At 42.7% G+C, this 25,091-nt stretch overlaps 2 protein-coding genes across 2 annotated transcripts; one reads left to right on the top strand and one right to left on the bottom strand.

Annotated features, from left to right (window-relative positions):
• Positions 1-391: 391 nt before the first annotated feature.
• LOC110493722 (COMM domain-containing protein 1) lies at positions 392-19,903 on the bottom strand. The gene is made up of 3 exons (XM_021568141.3): positions 19,659-19,903; positions 18,829-19,116; positions 392-1,842 (listed from the first exon to the last, which is right to left on the bottom strand). Exons 1-3 carry the CDS (start codon positions 19,878-19,880, stop codon positions 1,735-1,737), a joined length of 618 nt encoding a protein of 205 aa, XP_021423816.1. The 5' UTR covers positions 19,881-19,903; the 3' UTR covers positions 392-1,734.
• Positions 19,904-19,952: 49 nt separating this feature from the next.
• On the top strand, positions 19,953-24,281 carry LOC149975735 (uncharacterized). The gene is made up of 2 exons (XM_090204843.1): positions 19,953-20,269; positions 21,766-24,281. Exon 2 carries the CDS (start codon positions 21,774-21,776, stop codon positions 22,560-22,562), a length of 789 nt encoding a protein of 262 aa, XP_090060969.1. The 5' UTR covers positions 19,953-20,269; positions 21,766-21,773; the 3' UTR covers positions 22,563-24,281.
• Positions 24,282-25,091: the final 810 nt, after the last annotated feature.

Below are 25,091 nucleotides of genomic sequence, written 5' to 3'. Positions count from 1 at the left end.
AACCGCATTAAAGTTGCCCCAAGATAAGGTCTGAAATCATCCTCCTATCACTTTACAAGGAGGGTGTGTCCTTATGTACATGGGTGTATCTGTCCTCTCAGACCCAGTCAGCTCCCTGTCAAAATGGTGGTGTCACGCAAAGGGTGTGTATGAATCAACTTCCCCCACTTCATCAAAGCCTTGAGTGTCATTCTCTCCCCTGTCAGGAAGCCAGCCACCCCTCCTCACTTCAGAGGCAACAGTGCCAGTCCGTGCAAGTCGGCTTGGTTGTCAAACAGTAATGCTATAGCTACCGTCCAGACTTCGAACAGGAAGAATCGTAGAGGAAAAGATACTGAGGAGACCTATGGTTCTTGGAATGCGGACGACACAGAAAGAAGTGTGGCGTTGATACATTTTGTTACGGTTTAATAACATTTTTTAACACCTGATCCAAAGTGTGGGTTGATATCCCATTCTGCAAATGGGGGTAACAAGATGACATGAACCTTTCATTAGAGCTGACAAATCACGATAAATTGACTGAATTATCACGATAACGACAAACTGAATACATTGATAACATGAATGTGCACCAGTTACTTCTTTTGTATTACCCTTAAAACTACTACTTTGAATGTTGTAGCTATCGATTATCTAGTTAGAAATAGCGTATATTAGCAGACTTACTGATTTTTTAAAAACTATGCATTCCACTAGTAAAGGCTACTTATCGTTAATATCAATATCAGTAAAATGTTCGAGATTAATGTCGGTTCGGTCAGAAACAATCATTTTTGGTTTATCGTCCCAGCTCTAACCTTCATTGTACAAATTCATCTTTATGACATCACTATGGATGAATAAATGTTCATTTTTTCTCTTCTATGATCACTGACAGTTCAAAGGACCAGATACTTATTTTGTATTGATTGGAAAGACTTTTGATTGTTGAAAAGCAAAATGATGGAAAGTGAGACAAGAACATATTTAAGACATTGGGCCAATTGGGACAGCATGTGGGTCTGTCCAGGAGGGTGCAACCATACAACATATTCAGATCATTATTTTGCATGTACAACAGATAGGCTTGTCTGTCATGTAGAATAGCAAATCTTTGTCAGTTCTATTTCTACTTGCAATGTTGTGAATGTCTCACCTCACTGAACAGCCTACACCCCTGGCCTGTGCCCAGTACGGAAAGTTCAGACCAGGTCAGGCAGCCGGAATGTTGAGGGGCTAGAAATAGTGTGGGAAGAAGCAGCTCCTTTGGGAACAACGATATCGTACAAGTTGTCTGGCCAACATTAAGCAAGGGGATGTTAGGTTTACTAGGCTTAAACTGAAAATATCAATGTATCACTCTCTGGAATGGCAACGGGTATGTACAAAATGGACATTGCACTAATTGTAAATCAAGCATAACAGTACTGTATGTTCTGTACGTGAAAAGAAGTATTCCATCCCGGCCACAAAACAAAACAGCAGGTTCTCTCTAGCATTGATAGAACAATATCCCATTTGTTAGACTCAACAGATAGGACTTACTGTAAGAAATGAGCTAGCCAGTGTGTACAGTAAATAAGGTATAAAGATACATATATAATGCATAGTTTTCCTGTCTGCTACATGGCAGGCTAATGTTTTCTGTCCAAGTCATAGAATGAAAAGAAATGACAGGAAAAGACTGGAAACCACTTATTGTTTTTATAGAACGGGGACGTTTCTCTCCTATTTCACACAGAAATGTAGACCCTAGCTGCGGTGTACGATGGCGTCGATGCTCTCCTGGATCTCTGCCATCTTCTTCAACACCTGGTTCACCTTCGCCTCGTCAAACTCCAGACACACAAAGTCTGAATCCTGGAAGGAAAACGAGAACGGAGAAGAGGGAAAGGAAGGAAGGAAAGAAGGCAAAGGGAAAATAGGGACAGTATATTAAGAACAAGACAGCAGGCAGTAGAGCCTACTTCATGGATGGGTTGAGGGATGTAGCTCAACTGACGTGACATCAGAAACATTGTGATAACAGGAACCTTTACTCACATCAAGTCCTATTTTAAGGCCCAAGCTCTCAGCCACATAAAGCAGGAGCAAAGGTCAGATTAGGAAACTCCTATAAACATCCACTGTATGTCCACATCATAGAGCTGAAAGAACTAGACTTTGTTATGAAGTGGTGCTATAGATGGAACCTGAGATCTAAGCCAGTTTGACATCCGTTGAGCCTTTTAAAAGCATATTTCAACACTGTGCTACAGGAAGAGGTGTGTTTGAAAATGGGGTTGGAAAGTTAACAGAAAAGAGAAGCCTAGAACCAGGATGTGGTCCAGACACATTCAGTTAGGACCAAACACTTGTTCTTTCTCTTTCCAACGGACAACAAACTGAAAAGGACTAATGGAAATAAAAACACATTTATTTTTATGACGGTTTATAAAGGATGCTTATTCAAGAAAGTTATTTTTAATGTGTTACCAAGAAACTAATACAGTGGACAACGATTTCAAAAGACTGTTGTAAGTGGTGCGTGCGGTAGATGACCTAGGAGGTACAGCTAGTGTTAATTACTGACACAAATAAAAGGCAACAGTTGGCCTAAATATAGCGACACTTTGCCTGTAGCACAGTCATTTGAGTTTTCCCCATTTATAGCAGGGTCCCTAGAAACTCACTTTCATTCTCTCATGTCTCTGAGGCATTTCAAAAATAGCCTCCAATATCACTAGTGAGAATGTGACCTTTAACCAGCGTGCCATCAAAAGAGAGATGACGACAGGAACAGGGGATGAAGGACAAATGAGGGAAAAGGAGGAGAAGACCTAAAAAAAACAACAGCTGACTGTCCAAGGACATCCATACCCCTTGAAGAGCTACTTTTGAGTCTTAACATGTTGTTTTGTGGCATCATGTTTAACTCATAAGGGTCACAGATATGACTAGAATATGGAAGCTGATCCCAGAACAGTGAAGTAAAGTCAGGAGAGCAACTATAGCACCTGCCTTTAAAAGAAAAAATCCATCCCAAAAACTACATTTTGGTATGTTTCACTAGCTCATGGTTGATATAGTCCCAAAATGGGTTGTATGTCATCAATCAAGTTTTCAAAATTATAACTTGCATCATAACGGCTGTATTTCAGTATTTTGAAAGTTAAACATCTTGAAAAGTTGATTGCTGGCACGCAAAAAAACATTTTGGGATACTTGAGTCAGAGTATATTTTCAAATGAGTCACAGCGTACACAGACCATGTGCAGATCGTGTGATTGGCCGATCTACTCATCAATTTCTATGATATGTAGCGTCTTCATTACATGCTACTGAAAAATGAATGAACGTCCCTGGGTGGCCACAATAGGACACACGACCTTCCATCTGTCCATGTCTTTGTTAGTCTGTTTGTTCCCGAGAGTGCACATCACTACACAAGGGCCCTATCACCTCTCTTAAAAGAACGGTTGCCTGGTTACTGGCTACCGCTGCCTTATTTCTTTCCTCAGTCATTTGTTTGTTTGAAGCACAGGGTTTGAAGCGTGTCTGTCGCCTGGGACGATTCAGTGTTAATTTCGGTTGGCGAGAGAGAGGATGCTCTTGAAGCTATCCGTCCACCTCGTATAACTCAGCTTAATGGAATGCTACTCGCATGGTTCAACTGTCACTCAACTCTATAAAACACAAACATTGTGGCTTAGTGAGTAGGACTTGATAAGTCAAGTTAAGATGCAGTTACTCTGTGAAATCTCCTTGCATAGACTGAAAGGACAAAGCCCTGAACACCTATAATCATTTACTTTTATTATACTGCAAAACAATTACTGTACAAGTGCTCATCATTAGCCTTAATACAGACTCCCGAGTGTTGCAGCGGTCTAAGGCACTGCATCTCAGTGCAAGAGGTATCACTACAGTCCCTGTTTTGAATCCAGACTGAATCACATCCGGCCATGATTGGGAGTCCCATGGGGTGGCACATAATTAGCCCAGCGTTGTCCAGGTTCGGCTAGGGTAGGCCGTCAATGTAAATAAGAATTTGTTCTTAACTGACTTGCCTAGTTAATTAAAAAGTTGAAAAAAAAAAGACCATTCATTTACTGTTTAGCCTACTAAATGGTCAACTAAGTACCATATGAGGCACACCTCAATCCTAATCTTCCTCTACTGACACTGAGGGGCAGTGTTTTTACAGCTAATGCCGGTTTGCCCGAGGCTGATGCCGTGCAGGTGTTTGTACACATGCATATACACACACTCAGTCAAATAAATGCATACAAGAACACACACACATTCATGCAATAGTGCCAGACATAAACATATACAGTTGGCATTGCTGTTATGATTTTAGTTGTCCTTGATGTCCTTTGTTTTTTTCATTTTTTTTCATTGTTGTTTGCTGGGGGGGGGGGGGGGGGGGGTCTCGAATGGTTCAGAGACAGCTGTTTTTTTGGCCTGGTGGGAGATCTGTCAACGTGCCCTTGAGCAGGGCATTGACCCTGGATATGTGTGTCACTCTGAATGGGAGTCAGGTGGATGACTGGTGTGGTGTAGTTGTTGAGCGGCTTCACTGCAAGTATATCGTATGTTTTGGATATTCAGTCAAAAAAAAAAAAAAAAGTCCTCTCCTCTGAGGTGAAAAAAAGTTGTAAATTCACCATAGTGACAGCAACTTAATTTATGAATAACTCCTCTCATACAACAGCACTGTAAAGACTTCAACTAAGTGGTGTCTTGTCTTCAAGGGCGTGCTGCTCTGCTGGCCTCATTCTCAGTACCAGGGGAGTGGCAGACAAGAGATCTGAGGGAAATGGGAGCCCCAGCAGCAGGGGCGCCGTATGGGGGGGAATAGTGGCGCCTGTGACTGAAAATTAGAACTTTAGGTTAATCTTTTTTTTGTACATATCATTAATATAATATTTATTTTACAATGTACTAATAAAACAATTTATTTTTCTTTTCTTGTTTTTGGCAAAAAAGTAAACATCCGGAGAGCCTCCGTATTGCACCCCCCCCCCCCCCCCATATATTTACATCTAATGGTTCGGTCCTGCCCCCAAACCAGGCGCGAACAGTACTTGCTAGCAGTGAATTGCGAGTGAGGAGTACCGGTGTAGCATCAGGTCTCAGCTTCCTACAAATCAGGCTTCCAAAAACGAAAGGAAAGAAAGACAGGAGAGAGAAAATAAAGGACGACAGTATGTCACCCAATTTTTCACAAAGGAAGGTGGGTGTAGTCTGTGAGTGGTGGGAATTAACCTGTTAGCTTAGTCCGTAGCCTACTTTTTGCTCCCCTAACATTAGTTACTTAATATCTAAACAGAACATTTCCGAGTGTTTACATTTCGTTCCTCTTTCAGCCGAAATTTAAATCAATGCAATACCAAATCAGTTGTCCCAGCCCCTGCCTGGTGCCAGGCTCAGATGCAGCATCAGACTCAGCAGGCCTGTTAAACCCATCCCCCTGAACCAGCCCTACTCCCAAATGAAGAAGGACGTGAGCAGCATTGTGTTGAATGACAATGTCAGTTGGCATAATTGCAGGTACTGCTAGGCATTGAGGACAGGAATGTGATTGTCCAGTCAGGAAAAATCTCACTTGACACAGAGGCAGCCAAAATCAGAGCCTTTAAAGGAAGAGATCCAGGCTCATTCATATATATATATATCATTATAGTAGGTTCTTATTAGTAGGTTCTTATTGTCCATGGACAAGAGCAAGAGCAATAAGAGCAATAAGAGCACCTCCTCCCAGCTGCCTACTGCACTGAGGCTAGGAAACACTGTCACCACCGATAATCTATGATAATCAATCATTTCAATAAGAACCTACCCCGGCAGCAACTTGCCCAAGCCCCCCTACTTCTCCTTCACCCAAATCCAGACAGCTGATGTTCTGAAAGAGCCGCAAAATCTTGATCCCTACAAATCAGCTGGGCTAGACAATCTGGACCCTCTCTTTCTAAAATTATCCACCGAAATTGTTGCAACCCCTATTACTAGCTTGTTCAACCTCTCTTTCGTATAGTCTGAAATCCCCAAAGATTGGAAAGCTGTCATGGTCATCCCCCTCTTCAAAGGGGGAGACACTCTAGACCCTATCTGTTATAGACCTTTATCTATCCTGCCCTGCCTTTCTAAAATCTTCAAAATCCAAGTTAACAAACAGATCACCGACCATTTCGAATCCCACCGTACCTTCTCCACTATGCAATCTGGTTTCCGAGCTGGTCATGGGCACACCTCAGCCACGATCAACGATATCATAACCGCGAACGATAAAAGACAGTACTGTGCAGCTGTCTTCATCAACCTGGCCAAGGCTTTCGACTTTGTCATTCACTGCATTCTTATCGGCAGACTCAATAGCCTTGGTTTCTCAAATGACTGCCTCGCCTGGTTCACCAACTACTTCTCAGATAGAGTTCAATGTGTCAAATTGGAGGGCATGTTGTCCGGACCTCTGGCAGTCTCTATGGGGGTACCACAGGGTTCAATTCTTGGGCCGACTCTTTTCTCTGTATATATCAATGATGTCGCTCTTGCTGCTGGTGATTCTCTGATCCACCTCTACGCAGATGACACCATTCTGTATAGATCTGGCCCTTCTTTGGACACTGTTAACAAACCTCCAAACGCGCTTACAACACAATGCCTTACAACACTCCTTCTGTGGCCTCCAACTGCTTTTAAATGCTAGTAAAACTTAATGCATGCTCTTCAACCGATTTGTTTCCCGCACCCGCCCGACTAGCATCACTACTCTGGACAGTTCTGACTTAGAATATGTGGACAAATACCTAGGTGTCTGGTTAGACTGTAAACTCTCCTTCCAGACTCACATTAAGCATCTCCAAAATCAGATCTAGAATCGGCTTCCTATTTCGCAACAAAGCCTCCTTCACTCATGCTGCCAAACATACCCTCGTAAAACTGACTATCCTACCGATCCTTGACTTCGGCAATGTCATTTACAAAATAGCCCCAACACTACTCAGCAAGCTGGATGTAGTCTCACAGTGCCATCCGTTTTGTCACCAAAGCGCCATATACTACCCACCACTGCGATCTGTATGCTCTCGTTGGCTGGCCTTCACTACATATTCGTCGCCAAACCCACTGGCTCCAGGTCATCTATAAGTCTTTGATATGTAAAGCCCCGCCTTATCTCAGCTCACTGGTCACCATAGCAACACCCACCCGTAGCATGCGCTCCAGCAGGTATATTTCACTGGTCATCCCCAAAGCCAACACTTACTTTGACCGCCTTTCCTTCCAGTTCTCTGCTGCCAATGACTGGAACGTTTAGTACCTTGAGCGTGGCTGAGGTGCACCCGTGACCGGCTCGGAAACCGGATTGCACAGCGGAGAAGGTACGGTGGGATTCGAGATGGTCAGTGATCTGTTTGTTGACTTGGCTTTCGAAGACCTTAGATAGGCAGGGCAGGATGGATATAGGTCTGTAACAGTTTGGGTCCAGGGTGTCTCCCCCTTTGAAGAGGGGGATGACCGCGGCAGCTTTCCAATCCTTGGGGATCTCGGATGATACAAAGGAGAGGTTGAACAGGCTGGTAATAGGGCTCGCGACAATGGCGGCGGACAGTTTCAGAAATAGAGGGTCCAGATTGTTAAGGTTTTGCAGCTCTTTCAGAACATCTGCTATCTGGATTTGGGTAAAGGAGTAGCTGTGGGGGGGGGCTGTTGGCCGAGGTTGGAGTAGCCAGGAGGAAGGCATGGCCAGCCGTTGAGAAATGCTTGTTGAAGTTTTCGATTATCACGGATTTATCGGTGGTGACCGTGTTACCTGGCCTCAGTGCAGTGGGCAGCTGGGAGGAGGTGCTCTTGTTCTCCATGGACTTTACAGTGTTCCAGAACTTTTTGGAGTTTGAGCTACAGGATGCAAATTTCTACTTGAAAAAGCTGGCCTTGGCTTTCCTGACTGACTGTGTGTATTGGTTCCTGACTTCCCGAACAGTTGCATATCTCGGGGACTATTCGATGCTATTACAGTCCTCTGTAAGCCTATGGATATTCCATAAAAAAATTCTGCCATTTCCAGCTACAATAGTCATTTACAACAAACATCTACACTGCATTTCTGATCAATTTGATGTTATTTTAATGGACAATTTATTTAGCTTTTCTTTCAAAAACAAGGAAATTTCTAAGTGACCCCAAACTTTTGAACGGTAGTTTACTTAACCAACCAGGATAAACACTTATCATTCAACATACAGTATCAGTAATATCTTCACTAGTAACCAAACAGGACCTACCTGAATTTTTCCAAAAAGTAATGCTTGTTTTTGTTGCAAAACTTTTGCTACGTTGTGCACTAATGAATATACAGCCCTGGTTACCTGTGTTTTTTGTCATGTCCAGCCCGAACGGGCATGTGGCACTGTGTGGATGTGGGTCACTGTGGGGTCAAGCCCATTGAGAACATGTACAGGTGATTGATTGCCGGAGCAACTGGTGTCAGCAGTCGCTCCGGTGTCTGAGGCAGTTGGGGCTGGCCTGCTTCATTGCCAATGGCACTGCTGGGCAGGGATTTTGGGTCCCATGAAAAGATATCACTTTGGGCCCCACCACCACAGGCCACACCAACCAACCCTGCGCAATTGCTGTAACCACACACCTCCAGAACCTAATCAACCCACTCAAAGATTTAAATAATTCTACCTTTGCAGCCTTGCAACTCTTGTAGTCCAATATTTACTGACAGTGAGCTATGAAAATATAACACTGTGCAGACATGCATGCAACATTCTGCATACAGTGGAATTCACTATTTGATGCAAGACTGATACCCTCTATAAGAAATGTGCTCAAGGCCATCTTTTACAGTCTAAATGTAATTTTAATGGTAAGATTATTGAATGGAAAATTATTTGAATTTTTTTGAATTAGTGCTAAAGGATGCAAATTTCTGTTTGAAAAAGCTAGCCTTAGCTTTCCTAACTAACTGGGTATATTGGTTCCAGACTTCCCTGAAAAGTTGCATATTGCAGGGGCTATTCGATGCTAATGAAGAACGCCACAGGATGTTTTTGTGCTGGTCAAGGGCAGTCAAGTCTGGGGTGAACCAAGGGCTGTATCTGTTCTTAGTTCTACATTTTTTGAACGGGGCATGCTTATTTAAGATGGCGTGGAAAGCACTTAGAGAAACCATGCATCCTCTACTGACGGGATGAGGTCAATATCCTTCCAGGATACCCGGGCCAGGTCGATAAGAAAGGCCTGCTCGCTGAAGTGTTTTAGGGAGCGTGTGACAATGATGAGGGGTGGTCGTTTGACCGCGGACCCATTACACACGCAGGCAATGAGGCAGTGATCGCTGAGATCCTGGTTGAAGACCGCAGAGGTGCATTTAGAGGGCAAGTTGGTCAGGATGATGTCTAAGAGGGTGCCCATGGTTACAGATTTAGGGTTGTACCTGGTAGGTTCCTTAATAATTTGTGTGAGATTGAGGGAATCTAGTTTAGATCCCAGTTTAGGACACGTAACAGTACGAACCGTGAATATATGTGAATTGATCCCCCCCATCTATGGTTTCCAGGGCACAGCTGGTGGCTGAAGGGGGTCTATAACAAGCGGCAACGGTTTAGAGACTTAAAAAAAGTATAAGCTCTAATTGTTTGGGCACAGACTTGGATAGTATCACAGAACTCTGCAGGCTAACTCCACCTCCTTTGGCTGTTCTATTTTTTTGGAAGCTGTTATAGTTAGGGATGGAAATGTCAGGATCTTTGTTGGCCTTCCTAAGGCATGATTCAGACACAGCTATGACATCAGAGTTGGCAGAGTGTTCTAAAGCAGTGAATAAAACAAACTTAGGGAGGAGGCTTCTAATGTTAACATGCATGAAACAAAGGCTTTTACGGTTACAGAAGTCAACAAATGAGAGCGCCTGGGGAATGGGAGTGGTGCTGGGGGCTACAGGGCTTGGGTTAACCTCTACATCACCAGAGGAACAGAGGAGGAGTAGGATAAGGGTACGGCTATAGGGAACTGATTGTGTAGTGCGTTCGGAACAGAGTCAAAGGAGCAGATTTCTGGGTGCGGAAGAATAGTTAAGTGATAATGTACAGACAAGGGTATGGTAGGATGTGAGTACAGTGGAGGTAAACCTAGGCATTGAGTGACGATGAGAGGTTTTGTCTCTAGAGGCACCATTTAAGCCAGGTGAGATCCCTGCATGTGTGGGAGGTGGAACAAAAGGGCTATCTAAGGCATATTGGGCAGGGCTAGGGGCTCTTCAGTGAAATAAGATAATCACTAACCAAAACAGCAGTAGACAAAGCATATTAACATTAGGGAGTGGTATGTGTAGCCAAGTGATCATAGGGTCCAATGAGTAGCACTAGATAAGTCAGGGAGCCAATTCTGTAGTCGCTGCTACCCTAGGCGGGCTGGAGACACGGGGCTAGCAGATGGGCTTCCAGCGAAGTCGCAACGGAAGAGCCTGTTGAAACCACCTCGGACAGTTACGTCGGCAGACCAGCCGTGATGGATCGGCGGGGCTCCGTGTCGGCAGTAAAGGGTCAAGCCTAATTGGCAAAAGCGGTATTGTAGCCCAAGAATTGGCTGGTAGAAGAGAGCCGGGAGATGGGCCTAGCTCGAGGCTAGCTCCAGGCTAACTGGTGCTTTCTTCGGGACAGGGACGTTAGCCTGGAGTAGCCAGTCATTTACAACATGAATAATGTCTACACTGTATTTCTGATCAATTGGATGTTATTTCAATGGACAAAAATGTGCTCATCTTGCAAAAATAAGGACATTTCTAAGTAACCCCAAACTTTTGAATGATAGTGTATGTGCTGTTATGCTAGCCATGTGCGGAGGGAAAATGCATTGAGAATGAACTATGTTGCAGACCATCGATGCACTCAGTGTTTTTGAGTTCTCTTTGAGGGAACATTAACAGTATGCATGTGTTTATGTTTTGCCTACACACTGTTAACAGCACAGTGTTAACAGTGATATGAACTGAATGATATACTTTATAGGCCTACACAGCATACCTGGCACAATTAACAGAGACAATGGTTTGCTAAACACTGACAACTAAAGGCAACTAAAATTTGTAATACAAAAGGACTCATAGAAGACACTGAATACAAATTGTCATTTTAGACACACTACAGGTCAACCGACAGACAACTGTAGTCCTATCCAATCTACCATCCCCATTGTGTGCATAACCAACAACCACCAGCCACTCCTTAGGTCTGAATACAGTAGTTTCACAAGTTGGGCTGCGTCTCAAGGTCATGGCAATCTATTCTCTATATAGGTTGCACTATTCTTAAGGACCATAGGCTCTGATCAAAAGTAGTGCACTATATAGGGAATATAGGGCCATTTGGGATGCACACAGAGTTAGAATGCTGACTCACCCATTCCTCTCTTCAGTATTGGAGACACCTACGAGTCTATCGGATCTGTCATCATATATTAGAGAACTCATTTAATACACTCAAAGGGCCACGCTCAGGATCGTGCGGCACGCTAATGCATTTGTTTACTGGAAAAACAATAATATATGAGATAATGAGAGTGCTAGCCAAAACAGAGCTGGGGCCTATCGTGAGATATGATACCCCAACCTGGTCTCAGAGCATTTCTTATTATTCTCTATGTAAATCTGAGACACTCCATTTGGTATGATATGTTACGTTTTATATGGTACGTATTCATTTGTGGGTGTCCATCACCATTTCGTATGATATGTTACAAATTACAATTCGTATTGTGTTACGAATTTGCTAAATGTACAGTATGTAACATATTTGCAAAACATATAACATGTTACGAATTACAGAAAGGTGGCTAACATTAGCTTGCCGGCTCACGTTAGCTAGGCTAGGGGTTAAGTTTAGGAGTTGGGTTAAAGGGTAGGGTAAGGGTTAATGTTAGATTTAGGGGAAGGGTTAGCTAATATGCTAAGTAGTTGCAAAGTAGCAAGTAGTTGAAAAGTTGCTAATTAGCTAAAATTGTCCATGATGAGATTCGAACTCATAACCTTTGACATGCTAGACGTTCACGTTCTACGCCCATCCTACTTTAGTTTTTGCCTTCAGGAACCATCGGTCTTATGTATCCATACTAATTTGAGTGGGACGGATTTACATTTACTATGTTACGTCTAGTCTATGAGACCAGGCTGGATACCCTGGGAATACAAGTGTGCTCCCGTTACAACAAAACGGAAGAATGACGGGAGAGAAAACAAGCGGATATGTTTTTATTTAAGATTTCACTGTGCAGTCCTCTGAGAAATCACCTATGTGGAGAAAATAATTGGTCATGCCTTCTATGTTTGCCAATGATTGACATGTAGGTAAACACATCGAAATGTAAAGACAGTTATAAGCCAGCATCCTGAGAAAATAGGACAGGGAGTCAATGTGTAATAAGCAATTGTCCTCCTCTACTTTCCATGGTTGACTCTCCACCCTCCAATTAAAAGACATCTAATGTTACATGCCAGCTCTCATATATAGTCAGGAATTGGAATGGTCTGAATACCTATCATATATCTTCACTTTCCTAACTCTTGAATTGGCACACACACAGAACAAACCTTCCCTTTTGACAAAAACAATTTGGTCATATTGATTCAGTCAACATTCTTTCTGCCTGACGGCTGATATTGTTAGTGCATTATGTCTTTGACTTCACAAGGTAATGGAGGTTGGGTTCGGTCGCTGCTGGTAAAAGCTTGTCTTGTAAATCAAACATCAACTGGGAACTCCTCTCTTGATTCCACGGATCACTGGTGCAAAACACTGTCTGTCAAATGTAATGCACTTACAGTAGGAGAACTAAGGCTTAGGCTGTCATCCGGATGAAAAGTCAAGACCAACACCTGGATGGGCTTAGTTAATGGTGTTCAGTAGGACAAAATGTTTCACAATGGGAAAAACAAACGTGTGTTCTTATTGGACAAGATCCTGTAGCACCTCCATTTTGAAATGTTTCATAACGTTTCGTGCCTAAAGAACAGGAACGTGCTATATGAAATGTAAAGATGTGGAAACTACACCCTCATACAGCACGAAGAGACGGTTTACTACTGGAGCTCAATAGAATGTACAGCATGTACTGTGGTCATCTTCAAAGGGGAGAGCACAGCCATCAGTGGTGCTATTTACTTAGCTTCCCTCAGCTAAGTAAATAGATCCATTGAACAACTACTTTAGGGGATCTCCCCCAAAACCAACAGAATTAGTTTACTATTTCACAGCACCTGATAAACTGTCAGTTGCAGAGAATAGTATGTGTAGGTAGGATATAGGCTTTTTTTAAACCACAATCACTAGGCAAATAAATAAAGGGAAAGGGGGAACTGAATGAGTCTTCCGCATTTAACCCAACCCCTCTGAATCAGAGATGTCCGGAGGGCTGCCTATCGACATCCATGTCTTCGGCGCCCGGGGAACAGTGGGTTGACTGCTTTGCTCAAGGGCAGAACGACAGATTTTTACCATGTCAGCTCAGGGATTCGATCCAGCAATCTTTTGCTTACTGACCCAATTACAAACTGTTACAGAACCAAATTGGCCTACTCATCAGAAAATCTATACTGCATAATTCAGACTCGTGCTAATGTTTGTTTTATAGATGAGGGGTGACTAACCTGTAGAAAAATTGCATGAGACCGTGTTAATCTTACTCTACACAGACTACCAATGGTCTGTCAGCCTCTAGTTTTCATGCTGAAAATGTTACAACTGTGCTACTAGGTTACTAAGTGAAGTTATTGATTTATCACATTATTGTAAGAAGTACACGCACTGGAATTCTTGGTTAAAGTTCTCACGAATGAAATAGAGTCTCTCCCACTGCCAAATCAAAATGTCAACAGACCACTTCTATTCACCCTAGTAAAAATTATGTTTTCATAAATCGGCTTTGAATCTGTTTTAGTATCCATGAAAAGGCTCAATGCCTGTGGTTACAGCAAGGAAGTGATTGGGTCAGATTAGAACATGTTTTTGATCCCAGATAAAAGCTGAAGCTCCATTGGGAACGGAGCAGACTCCACCCAGCCCATTATTAGGCTATTCCAAGTTTATTTAAATAGGTGGGAGCGGATGCTATGTTCCATTTTATCTCAAGTCTACAGGGAGCTCCCGATTCAGAGTAAATAGGCCTGTGTGTTGAATGAAAGTGGGCCACTCCGGTCCATTAGAAGATGAGACATGCAAAAGAAATAGGAAGCCATTTGAAATGTTGTCTTGATTGTATTCTGTATGGTTCATATACATTTTCCTGTTAAATTAGGTCATTTCTGTGCAATATTTCTGGGGGACCCCTTTTGGCTCTAGAGCACCCTCAGAAGCAAAAGTTCTGTATAGCCTTTTCAAGCAGTTGACTCTAGAGCAGGGGGGGGGGGCAATTCCAGTCCTCGAGGGCCTGATTAGTGTCACAGTTTTACCCCAGCTAACACACCTGACTCCAATAATCACCTAATAATGATCTTCAGTTTAGAATGAAATTTCATTAAATCAGCTGTTTGCTAGGGATGGGGAAAAAGTGACACCAATCAGGCCCTCAAGGACTGGAGCTGCCCACCAGGCTCTAGAAAATCAAGGCTATAGAAGCATTAGCGTGACAAACTAGCCCACCAACCAACCATAGGATGGATGTAGCTCAGTCATGCAGATAAGATGTCCTATAGCTGGAATAGACTGTTTGGTGCTTGTCCGTTGGTGATTAAGATGATGAAAGGGGCGGGGTAAGCTGATCCCAGACCTGTCGATCCCAGAGGTCGACCGATTAATCGGAATGGCTGATTTCAAGTTTTCATAACAATCGGAAATCGGTAATTTTGGACGCCGATTTTTTATTATTATTATTTTTTGGACACCTTTATTTAATCTTTATTTAACTAGGCAAGTCAGTTAAGAACACATTCTTATTTTTAATGACGGCCTAGGAACGGTGGGTTAACTGCCTTGTTCAGGGGCAGAACGACGATTTTTACCTTGTCAGCTCAGGAATTCAATCTTGCAACCTTACGGTTAACTAGTCCAACGCTCTAACCACCTGCCTCACGAGGAGGCTGCCGGTTACGCGAATGCAGTAAGAAGCCAAGGTAAGTTGCTAGCTAGCATTAAACTCAATCATAATCACTAGTTATAACTACACATGGTTGATGATATTACTAGTTTATCTAGCGTGTCCTGCGTTGCATATAATCGATGCAGTGCGCATTCGCGAAAAAGGACTGAATTTGCTCCAACGTGTACCTAACCATAAACACCAATGCCTTTCTTAAAATCAATACACAGGAGTATATTTTTTTAAACCTGCATATTTAGTTAAAAGAAATTCATGTTAGCAGGCAATATTAACCAGGTGAAATTGTGTCACTTCTCTTGCGTTCATTGCACGCAGAGTCAGGGTATATGCAACAGTTTGGGCCGCCTGGCTCATTGATAAATCATTTGCAGGCCTCCCAGGTGGCGCAGTGGTTAAGGGCGCTGTACTGCAGCGCCAGCTGTGCCATCAGAGTCCCTGGGTTTGCGCCCAGGCTCTGTCGTAACCGGCCGCGACCGGGAGGTCCGTGGGGCGACGCACAATTGGCCTAGCATCGTCCGGGTTAGGGAGGGCTTGGTCGGTAGGGATGTCCTTGTCTCATCGCGCACCAGCGACTCCTGTGGCGGGCCGGGCGCAGTGCGCGCTAACCAAGGTTGCCAGGTGCACGGTGCGGCTGGCTTGGTGCGGCTGGCTTCCGGGTTGGAGGCGCGCTGTGTTAAGAAGCAGTACGGCTGGCTGGGTTGTGTATCGGAGGACACATGACTTTCAACCTTAGTCTCTCCCGAGCGTGAGACAAGATAGTAGCTACTACAACAATTGGATACCACGAAATTGGGGAGAAAAAGGGGGTAAAAAATAAATAAAAAATAAGAAATAATTTGCCAGAATTTTACGTAATTATAACATAACATTGAAGGTTGTGCAATGTAACAGCAATATTTAGACTGATGGATGCCACCCGTTAGATAAAATACGGAACGGTTCCGTATTTCACTGAAAGAATAAAACGTCTTGTTTTCGAGATGATAGTTTCCAGATTCGACCACCTAAGGCTCGCATTTCTGTGTGTTATTATGTTATAATTAAGTCTATGATTTGATAGAGCAGTCTGACTGAGCAACAGTAGGCACCAGCAGGCTCATAAGCATTCATTCAAACAGCACATTTGTGCGTTTTGCCAGCAGCTCTGCTGTTTATGACTTCAAGCCTATCAACTCCCGAGATTAGGCTGGTGTAACGATGTGATGTGAAATGGCTAGCTAGTTAGCGGGGTGCGCTCTAATAGGGTTTCAAACATCACTCACTCTGAGACTTGGAGTAGTTGTTCCCCTTGCTCTGCATGGGTAACGCTGCTTCAAGGGTGGCTGTTGTCGTTGTGTTCCTGGTTCGAGCCCAGGTAGGAGCGAGGAGAGGTACGGAAGCTATACTGTTACACTGGCAATACTAAAGTGCCTATAAGAACATCCAATTGTCAAAGGTATATGAAATACAAATGGTATAGAGAGAAATAGGCCTATAAATACTATATTAACTAAAACCTCTTACCTTGGAATATTGAAGACTCATGTTAATAAAAAGGAACCACCAGCTTTCATATGTTCTGAGCAAGGAACTTAAACGTTAGCTCTTACATGGCACATATTGCACTTTTACTTTCTTCTCCAACACTTTGTTTTTGCATTATTTAAACCAAATTGAACATGTTTCATTATTTATTTTAGGCTAAATTGATTTTATTGATGTATTATATTAAGTTAAAATAAGTGGTCATTCAGTATTGTTGTAATTGTCATTATTACAAATACATTTTTAAAATCGGCCGATTAATCGGTAGCGGCTTTTTTTTGTCCTCCAATAATTGGTATCGGCGTTGAAAAATCATAATCGGTCGACCTCTACCTGTAACCTCCGTGGTGGTTGCTTTAGCTAGGGGGCTGTCAGTTGACTTGTTGATCGTCCCAAATGGCACCCTATTCCCTTTGGTCAAAAGTAATGCCCTATAGGGAAAAGGATGCCATTTGGGCCGCACGCCTCAAAATACTTTCCCCCTCTCAGACACTCTACGGAATATCCACGTGGACATCTGAGCTGTGGCTTCCATAGCGACTTTACTAACCAAACTAGGGAAAATGTGTGATCTATCTGATCTATGACCAAACCAAAGCCAATCAACATTTGGTATGATTCTATATATAGCTTATAGATACATAAGCCTATTTCTTTATCCCATCTATAACCTAAGTCATTTATACCCTTCAAGTCATAGAGATTAAATTAAATGAAAGCCCACAGCATCCTAACCTAAAGCACTTAGAATGATCTTGATATGGGAGTATGAGCCTATTGGCCAGTTACATTTACTGGCTATAAAAAGGACGTTTATTGGTAGGGATGATGTAAATTATCATACGTGTTTATAATGCACTGTGTTGTAATCAATCATGGATGTAATAATAATCAACAAAATATAGCTAGTGTGGCGGTTGGAAAACAAATCTGTAGTAGGAGCAGAAAAAGCTCTAAACTGAATGTACTTTTCTTTTACGAATTGATACAATAATCATATTCCCTGGGACTGATGTGCCTACACTGCAATATAGTCTCACTTATAGAACTAGGCCACCTCGTTTTCACATTCTAACAGTGTTGACCTTACATTGGGGCAATTCCCCAGTAACAGAGTGATGCTGAGACTCATCTTTCACACACAAACCGTCATTCTTTATGGTTTAACTTTGAAATCATTGGTTTTTGTTTGACATACATTTTAAAGTGAAAGATCAGATTCTCAGCATCACTGTTACCAGGGAATTGCCCATTGTCTTCTGGCAGGTGACGTCACTCCTACACAACGCTCGTCTGTCAACCGAACAGCAGGCAATATTGTTGCATTGTCTATCTGGCGTAAGACAATGCTTTTGGCACCTACAATTGTGAAACTTTTTGTTTCCTGGAACTCTCCCTGCTACTAATACCAAGAAGAGAAGATAATAGTAGTGTCATCAGCTAATTCCAGACCAAAAGGATTGAAGCTAGAGCCAAGTCACCATCTCAGCAGAGCCACAGAGATGCCAACTCTCCACAACAATGCTGGCCAATAACATGATAGAGGCAGGGGAAAAACTTTTTAAAAAGGCACACACAGGGCCAGGCTTTTGGGATGACCAAAATGAACACCACCTTTGCAAAACAAATTATAGCGTGCCATTAAAAAGTCATACCAGCTTTCTTAGATGTATTGTGAGATATTGGGTTACAGTGACACTATTGAAATTACAGTATAGTCCTCAACTATATGTGCGTCCCAAATGGCACTCCATTTCCTAAATAGTGCACTACTTTTGACCAGGGCTCATAGGGCCAAAAGTAGTGTGCTACATTGGGAATAGGGTGTCATTTGGGACACACTAATATGTTAGGTTGAGGACTAACAGGTGAGAGGCAGACTAGTACTGTATATGTAGCGCTGGCATATCAGACACAACAATTTGAAACTATGACAATGTAATAAATATACTGCTAAAGCAGGAAAGAGGAAGGTGAGTACAAAGTCACTGGCAATTTCATTTTAAGACTAATTAGATTATGGTTTAAAATCAAAATGTGCAAACTCCGCCCACCTGGGGCACATTATGGAACAAGTCCAGATGAGAAAGCCTGTTGATTTCCATAATGTACTATGTCTGAAAGCACAACTGGGGAATCAAAACATAACATTGGTCTAATTGTAGGCAGCCATGTAAAGTGCTTGTACAGTCAGTGTGACTGGTATTTTAAAGAGTGCCCCTCTTCCCACTCCCCTCTCACCTCTCCAGTCCTGCCCAGTTCCAGCTCCACCAGGGCCACAGGAATGTTAGCAGCACCCCCTCTGCTAGCTGAGGTCTGGAGGTCCACCCTCCAGGTGAGGCCCTTCAGGCCGGGCTCCCAGCGGCTCTGGCCCAGCAGGCTCTCTCTCACCCGGGCCCGGTGGCTCTTCCAGAACCGGGAGAGGGCAGCCGCCTGCTCGGCGCTCACACCCCCCGTGCCCTGCTTCCTGGTCTGGGCAGTCAGGAAGGCTTCCAGCTGGGCCTGATCCATGTTAGCAGTGGCGATAGACTGAGAGGGGGAGAAGAAAATAAGCAAATATTTGTTAGTCTAACAAAGAGGTTGACGTTTTTCTAGTTGTATTATCTTGGCCTGGACAAGATAGAAATGTAGACAACTTCATCTTCACATCAAGGACATTGAAGGGAAACTTGACATGTGTTTACACAGGTGTTCTAGTGCTGCCATCTAGTGACAGGTAAATCTCAGCCTGTAGACAGACAAACTGATCTATCATTGAAAACCACAGTTGTCAACATGAATGAATCCACACACCCTATCCTAGCTATTTATTTAGAAGGCCATTTGTACAGTATAGTACAAATTGAATTAACTGATTGAGCTGAAAGATTTGTTTTGGTAAGATTGTACAGACAGCTAAAGAAAGACAATAGAGAAACTGGTTTCAAGCATATGGGCTGCAGGACGAGGTTGAGCATTTGAAACATGTATCTATTTGCTACCTATAGCCTATCCCTATAATAATGTAGCTTGTCAATCAACACGAGGGGAATCAGGTGAGAATGGTCTCAAAATGCAGAAGTTGACAGTACCTTTAAAAGACCTTTCATCTTTTCATGCATCGCGCGAAACTCCTCCTGCGTTAAGTCTGGATAAAGTTCATTTTTCAAAAGTTCCTCTGTTATTTCAGCATTATTATAATACACTATTTGTGCTATTCCGTTCAGCAAACCGTTCAAAGATTTCGACGTTTCAACATCCGCCATGTTGTAGCCCCACTGGTCACGTGACTCCTGTTGTGTATGCCCGCTCATTGGCTGTGATTCTCACCATACTCACGCACATCAATCACTGATTGGCCTACATATCCAAGAAAACCCATCCATACACACACACCAATCATCGTTGAAAGCTACTTGAGGGTGATAAAATGTAGTGTTATATAATGAAAATTCAAAATATAGTATGGCCTTTGTAAACCTTTGACAAACTAAGTAGAACATGAAAAGTATGTTAATTTTTGTACAGTTTCAAAATCAGTCTTTAATGTTGACATGCAAAAAATGTGGTACTTTCGGTTTCATTTCCTAAATTTCAGCCTCCCAGCCCAATCCCTACTAGGATAATACCCATAAAACACTCACTAGGACACAGCATACGCACAGCAAGAAAGCAGCAAGAACAGATCTACTTCATAAATAAGGTACAGGGCAAGTATGTATGTGTGTGTGTGTGTGTGTGTGAGAGAGAGTGTGTGAGAGCGTGCGCACGGTGCGTGCGTTCATGGCAACATAGTAACAGGTATCACAGGTTGTTTTCTCCATTTGGCATCGTAACTGTAACATCAAACACCTATTATTGTATAGTTTGTGAATTACAGTATCAGCCAGTACTAATAATAATTGTAAAAAATTGACAAAATATTTTTGAGTGTTTGAATATTAATCCACCAGGCGTGTCAGATTTCAAAAAGGATTTATGGTGAAAGCAAACCATGCGATTATGTGAGGACAGCTCTCTCAGCAGACAAAACATTAAACAGCTAGCAGCAAAGTAGATTGCTTTTCTGACTTTCGTGACCAATCAAATTAATCCCTTACCTTTGATGATTTTTGTATGTTTGCACTCACGAGACTCCCAGTTACACAAATGTTTTTTTTGTTCGATAAAGATTATTTTTATATCCAAAAATCTCCATTTGGTTGGCGCGTTTTGTTTAGTAATCCACAGGCTTGTGCAGTTCATGACGGGCAGAAGAAAATTCCAAATAGTATCCATAAAGTTCGTAGAAACATGTCAAACGTTTTTTATAATCAATCCTCAGGTTGTTTTTACAATAAATAATCAAACATATTTCAACCGGATGGTAGCCTTTTCAATAGGAGAGATGGAGCACTAAAGGCGCTCCAGGCGCTCGCGCATACACAAATCTGGGGACACCTAGCTATCCACAGACACGATGTGATCATTCTCGCTCATTTTTCAGAATAAAAGCCAGAAACTATGTCTAAATACTGTTCACACCATGTGGAAGTCATAGAGAAAGGAATCTGGTTGATATCGCTTTAAATGGAGGATAGGCTTGCAATGGAAAAGAGAGGTTCCAGAATAACAGCACTTCCTGGTTGGATTTTCCTCAGGTTTTCGCCTGCAAACCCGCTGCTGACAAGTGTGTAAAATCGAGCACACCGCCATGCCTTCTCCATAGACAAACATTGGCAGTAGAATGGCCTTACTGAAGAGCTCAGTGACGTTCAACGTGGCACCGTCATATGATGCCAACTTTCCAACAAGTCAGTTCATCAACTTTCTGCCCTGCTAGAGCTGCCCCGGTCAACTGTAAGTGCTGTTATTGTGAAGTGGAAACTTCTAGGACCAAAAACGGCTCAAATGAGAAGTGGTAGGCCACACAAGCTCACAGAACGGGAACGCCGAGTGCTGAAGCGCGTAAAAATCATCTGTCCTCGGTTGCAACACTCACTACCGAGTTCCAAACTGCATCTGGAAATAACATCAGTACAATAAGGGTGGGACCTACTCCATGTTTAATACCCATGAAATTGGAATGAGATGTTCGACGAGCAGGTGTCCACATACTTTTTGTCATGTAGTGTAGCTATATTGTGTATGACAGGCATGTCATGTAGTTGTAGGGTAAACATTTTGTTTTCCTCTCTCTCTTTCCTCCAATCTCTTCAGGTGTAACGATGGCTAACATTAAAACATTAAATGAAATTGGACACCTCAACTCGTCTGGCTTTGGTAGGCCTTGGCCCAGGCATGGGCTTTACCTGCTCCACTGGTTCTCCCATAACTACGTCATATTCGACAACAATGGTGACCTGCTGGCACTGTACAATCCCAAAAGGAAGGAGTTCGGCTTCCATCACTTCGATAACCGACTCGAGTGTAACTGTTATCAACTGCTCCCCAACCAGAACTTTCCATACTATGAGGTGGGAAACCTGAATACCCCAGGGGCAAGTGACCTGCCACCATACGTTAGGCAGAACTACAAAAGACACCATGATGACAGCAATATGGACCGTATCATCATCAGTCTTCACCCCGGCTTGGTGTTGGATAAAGTCTATGTGACTCAACACGAGGATATGAGGACCTTTGATCGCCAGAACACCTATCGGATCAGTAAGGGTTTGGTCAGGCTCATCCGTAATCTGGAACTGGAGGAGCTGCTAAGGCAAGCTGGGTACCCCAGAACCATTATGTTTGTCACAGCAGTCAAGCGGCAAGAGACTCCAGCTCGAAGCCACACCACCATTTGTCAACCAGCTGTCAGCCAACCTGACTGGGTCAACAACAAGAGGCCCTCTGTTGTGAGTCCCAGGCCAACACCATCAAGGGAGTCTGTGATTGACATGCCACATGACTTAATGCTTCGTGAGAGCAAAATAAATCATGTGTCTGTCAGTATCCCCGAGAGCAGAGACTCCCATAAGCTTCGGCGGGAGAGGCGATGTTGTGTCATCCTGTAGACAGGGCCAAAGAGAGTCAAAAGGGTTCATTTTACAGGACGACTCGGGAAATAACTGTGGACAACATTTATTACAGTGCTCCTATAAGTAGGTTTACAGTGCAACACTATTGTAAGTACTCATTATTGTTACACTGTACCTACAGCAGTGACCCTAACCCTAAGTCACTTTTTAAACAATTATTTAGAATAAAGTATTTTTTTAATTAAAAATCATTTATTTCAACATACAATCACTTCTTTATATGTGTAGATTTCTGAAAGATTATAATCAACCTCTATACTTCTAGAGAAAACTACAATACAGCCCAGTTACCTGGTTTGGAACAGAACACAGAACCTGTTCCAGGTTTGGAACATAATACAGAACCTGTTCCAGGTTTGGAACAGAATACAGAGCCTGGTCCAGGTTTGGAACAGAATACAGAACTGCAGATTGCCCTTTAATAATCATAATTATCTTTCACTAATGCAACTGTACATAATTGATTTTCTGTAAAACCAAGGCCAATAGTTAATCATTTCCCACAGTGTTGTAACAGCTCTGTTCTAATTGGTTAAGCAGCTTCTTGTTTAGATTCAACTGACTAAGGGCTCTATTCAATTCGTATGTGCGGATGTTCAACATTACAGCGTGATAGAAATATTAAGGCAAATTTCAGTGGCGACAGCGCCTGCTGTACCACCAGAGACTCTGGGTTCGCGCCCAGGCTCTGTCGTAACCGGCCGCGACCGGGAGGTCCGTGGGGCGATGCACAATTGGCCTAGCGTCGTCCGGGTTAGGGAGGGTTTGGCCGGTAGGGAGATCCTTGTCTCATCGCGCACCAGCGACTCCTGTGGCGGGCCAGGTGCAGTGCGCGCTAACCAAGGTTGCCAGGTGCACGGTGTTTCCTCCGACACATTGGTTCGGCTGGCTTCCGGGTTGGATGGCGCTGTCTTAAGAAGCAGTGCGGCCTGGTTGGGTTGTGTATCGGAGGACGCATGACTTTCAACCTTCGTCTCTCCCGAGCCCGTACGGGAGTTGTAGCGATGAGACAAGATAGTAGCTACTAAACAATTGGATACCACGAAATTGGGGAGAAAAGGGGGTAAAAAAATATATTTTTAATAAAAAATTCAGTGGCGACTGCGCAGTCACGGTAAACGCTGCATATGTCGTCTCAATGGGAAATCACCTTTACATTTCTGTCTCGCAATCTGTAACGTTTCAGCGACACAGACTGAGTACAGTACATTGTTTCCGATAAAAAGCCGGAAAAAGTACGACCGATACCACACCTTATAGTTAAAACGTTTGTGAAAGTAGAAAGAGATGAGTAAAGTGGTTTTACAAGTGGGTATCTGGTATAAACTGGTATAAACTGTCAAAGTAGACTCATTATGAAGCGTTCATTCAGAATGTGAATTTGTTATAAATCATAAACTGTTGATAAAAGGGAATAAGTCAACATTTGTGAATTAGCAATCAAAGAAAGCATACATTAAATCAACCCATCTATTTCCCACTCTTTATTCTCTGTTCACTTTAAGATTGCACTGAGATTGACCAATCAGAATATACTGTAGTTCATTGATTATGCTTGTGTTATAGTTCCCAGGTGTGGGAGGCTATTGGCAGATATATACCCCTAGAACAGGATTAATGAAGAGAAAGAGAGAATTAGCTTCTTTAACTTGGTTTCTGTTCCAATGCATTTATTAAAGTTTCTCTTATTCCAAATGTGTGTTTTATTCAAAATCATCAAATTACAATGTATATTATAGAAAATTACCTGTTTACATTCATTTAAATAGATTCACACATTCATTCTCATATCAATTGAAATCCCTTTTTCTCAAGCAGTAGTTTAGAACTACTGTGTATCTTTGTGTGTCTCACACCAGCTGTGATTTAGGTCAAAGTTCACTGATTACAGTCAAAGATGGTCTATTTATAGACGGTTTACAGTATCATAAGATGGTCAGTCTCGATTTCTCAAATCACATTGTTTCATAATAACCTCATCTCCCACTCAGTTTTTATTGAATATATAGTTTAATGTCACCACAAACAGGACTAGAAATGTGTACAGCAACAGCCAACTGGCCATTTAATCTGAGGTGAGGGTATTAAAGCATTATTTCCCTGCAGCATGAATTGAAATGCACTAGATATTTTCCGAGACAGACATACAGTTCAACCTCCATTCAAATCCTAGGTATGGGTCTGACCATTATCTCAATATGGGTAAACTTAGTGATAAGGCTGAGGTGTGTTTGACAGGCAATGTACCAGTTACAGGAAGTCTTCATTGACACACCATGTTACCATGGCGCTGTCAAGCTTAGGAGTCCATTTTGGATAAACTTTAATCCAGATCAATTTATATGATTTTTGGCATTGATATGTTGGTGGCGGGAAGGCTGAAACCACACTCACTGACACTCTTAATAAGGATCCGCCCCTTTCTTTCAATTTTCGCCTAAAATGACATACCCAAATCTAACTGCCTGTAGCTCAGGTCCTGAAGCAAAGATATGCATATTCTTG

The sequence above is a fragment of the Oncorhynchus mykiss genome, chromosome 17 (assembly GCF_057628025.1).
Source record: "Oncorhynchus mykiss isolate SJ-2025 chromosome 17, ASM5762802v1, whole genome shotgun sequence".
Taxonomy (NCBI): Eukaryota; Metazoa; Chordata; class Actinopteri; order Salmoniformes; family Salmonidae; genus Oncorhynchus; species Oncorhynchus mykiss.
Note: the sequence above shows the minus strand (reverse complement) of the source record. Positions and strands in the feature narration are given on the sequence as shown.